General features: G+C 46.9%; 1 protein-coding gene across 1 annotated transcript in view; it reads left to right on the top strand.

Annotated features, from left to right (window-relative positions):
- The first annotated feature begins 1,558 nt into the window (after positions 1 to 1,558).
- mturn (maturin, neural progenitor differentiation regulator homolog (Xenopus)) overlaps positions 1,559 to 1,905 on the top strand; it is a 45,189-nt gene continuing 44,842 nt past the window's right edge. The window contains exon 1 of the mRNA XM_069906588.1: positions 1,559 to 1,862. Coding sequence (XP_069762689.1) covers positions 1,701 to 1,862 — 162 coding nt within the window. The 5' untranslated portion in view covers positions 1,559 to 1,700. The remainder of the gene's footprint in view (positions 1,863 to 1,905) is intronic.

Here is a 1,905-nt window from a genome sequence, read left to right as displayed (position 1 = left end):
TTACCTGATTTCTCTGTAACATTAGATGAGTTGGAAGTAGATTTGTTTATTTTTGCACTTCACTTTTCTCTTTTTCGCAGCTAATTTTTCTTTAAACTCAGTTACAATGATTGTTTTATGACAGTTTCTTTATTACCTATTCCATAGCTCTTTGCATTTGCAATTTTCTTTTTCCTTATAGGAAGGATGTGGAAGCTATGGTGCAGAAGAGATTTACCAGGATGTTGCTTGGATTGAGAAATCAGTCTTATGAGGCAAGGTTAGCAGAGCTGGGACTTTGGAGTAAAGAAGGATGAGAATAGACTTAATAGGGGTCTATAAGATTATGAGATGCATAGATAGGTTGGATAGCCAGTGCCTGTTTCCCAGAGCAGGAATAACAAACACCAGAGGACATAAAGGGAAGGGAGGGAAATTTAGGGGAGGTATCAGGGTAGGTTTTTTTTACACAGAGTTGTGGGGGGTTGGAATGCCTTGCCAAGGATGGTGGTGGAGATTGAAATGGGCATTTCAGAGACTCATAGACAGGCACATGGATGGAAGTAAAATAGAAGGTTATGGGGTGGGGAAGGTTTAGTACTTTTAAGTAATATATGGGTTGGCACAACATTAAGGGCCAAAGGCTGTACTGTGCTGTAATGTTCAATAAAATGAATTCAACTTCCCATGTTGAAACTCTCAGGCAACTGTTCTCATACACGCACAGGCGCATGCCCCACAGTGGTACACTACAATTACTACAGTGAGAAGGGTATTCTTACGCCAGTGGTTCTCAATGATTTTTCCACTCCAAAACCATTTTAAGTCATCCCTATGTCATTTGTGCTCTGTGATTAGTAAGAGATTGCTTAAGGAGGGATGAGAGTGGGAAAGGAGGGTTGAGAATCACTGCTCCAGACCCAATTGTTCGTGAAATATTTTGCTTTAGAAAAATTGTCATTGGCCCATTAAACCGTGCACATAACGAGTCAATTTTTAAACCTTCCCTTTCTACCCATTGTGGTGATGTTTCCTCCATTGTATATAGTTCTTGTTGGCTACTGTAAAAACACACTGATGACTCGTACCGTATGACTCCTCCCCTGTAGTCTAGGGCCATAAAGGTCAAGCCATCTCACCCTTCCTTCCATTCCTATCCCTGGTTCTGGGCCAGCAAGGTTATTTTCTATATTAAAGTCTATTGTTCCCTCAGCCTAGTCTTGGTGCACTACATCCATGTACTACTTTAAACAATCCCTTACCAATCACAGAGCATCGATAGCAAAGGGATTACTTAAAGTAGGATGTGAATGGAAAGAAAAAGGTTAAGATACACTTCCACCGTTATGACATAGTTTACATGACCTTGACTATATAACAGGAATCATACATTGCCATACATAAAAAGAATGCCAAATCCTTATGAGAATTTAACCTGATCAATTTTTTTTGGTGCGCGCCGCGATGAAGCCGATACCAATAGATGGAACCCCCTCACCAACCCGAGGAGGGAGGCTGGGGCTTGGCTCCGCCTAGTCCCGGCGGCAGGACCACGCGGCGTCCGTCCTCCGGAGCGGCGGAAGTGCGCCATTCGGCGAGCGACGAGCCACCGGAGAGAGGGAGAGCGCAGGTGAACAAAGCGCGGCGCGCTGGCGGCAAAGCTGATGCGGCGGATTAGGCCGCGGCCCAGGTAAGGGACCCGCAGCCGAGAGCCGGCCGCCATGGAGTTCCAGCAGTTCGTGGACGTGGCGGACAAGTGGTGCTACAACACCCCGTTCGAACTGATCGCCACCGAGGAGGCGGAGAGCCGCCTGGATTTCTACGCCGACCCCGGCGTCTCCTTCTACGTCCTGTGCCCGGACAGCGACTTCAGGGACAATTTCGTGAGTGGCCCGCGGCGCGGGGGGTCGGGGGGGTTAGTCGTCG

This window comes from Narcine bancroftii, chromosome 1 (assembly GCF_036971445.1).
Source record: "Narcine bancroftii isolate sNarBan1 chromosome 1, sNarBan1.hap1, whole genome shotgun sequence".
Lineage (NCBI taxonomy): Eukaryota > Metazoa > Chordata > Chondrichthyes > Torpediniformes > Narcinidae > Narcine > Narcine bancroftii.
Note: the sequence above shows the minus strand (reverse complement) of the source record. Positions and strands in the feature narration are given on the sequence as shown.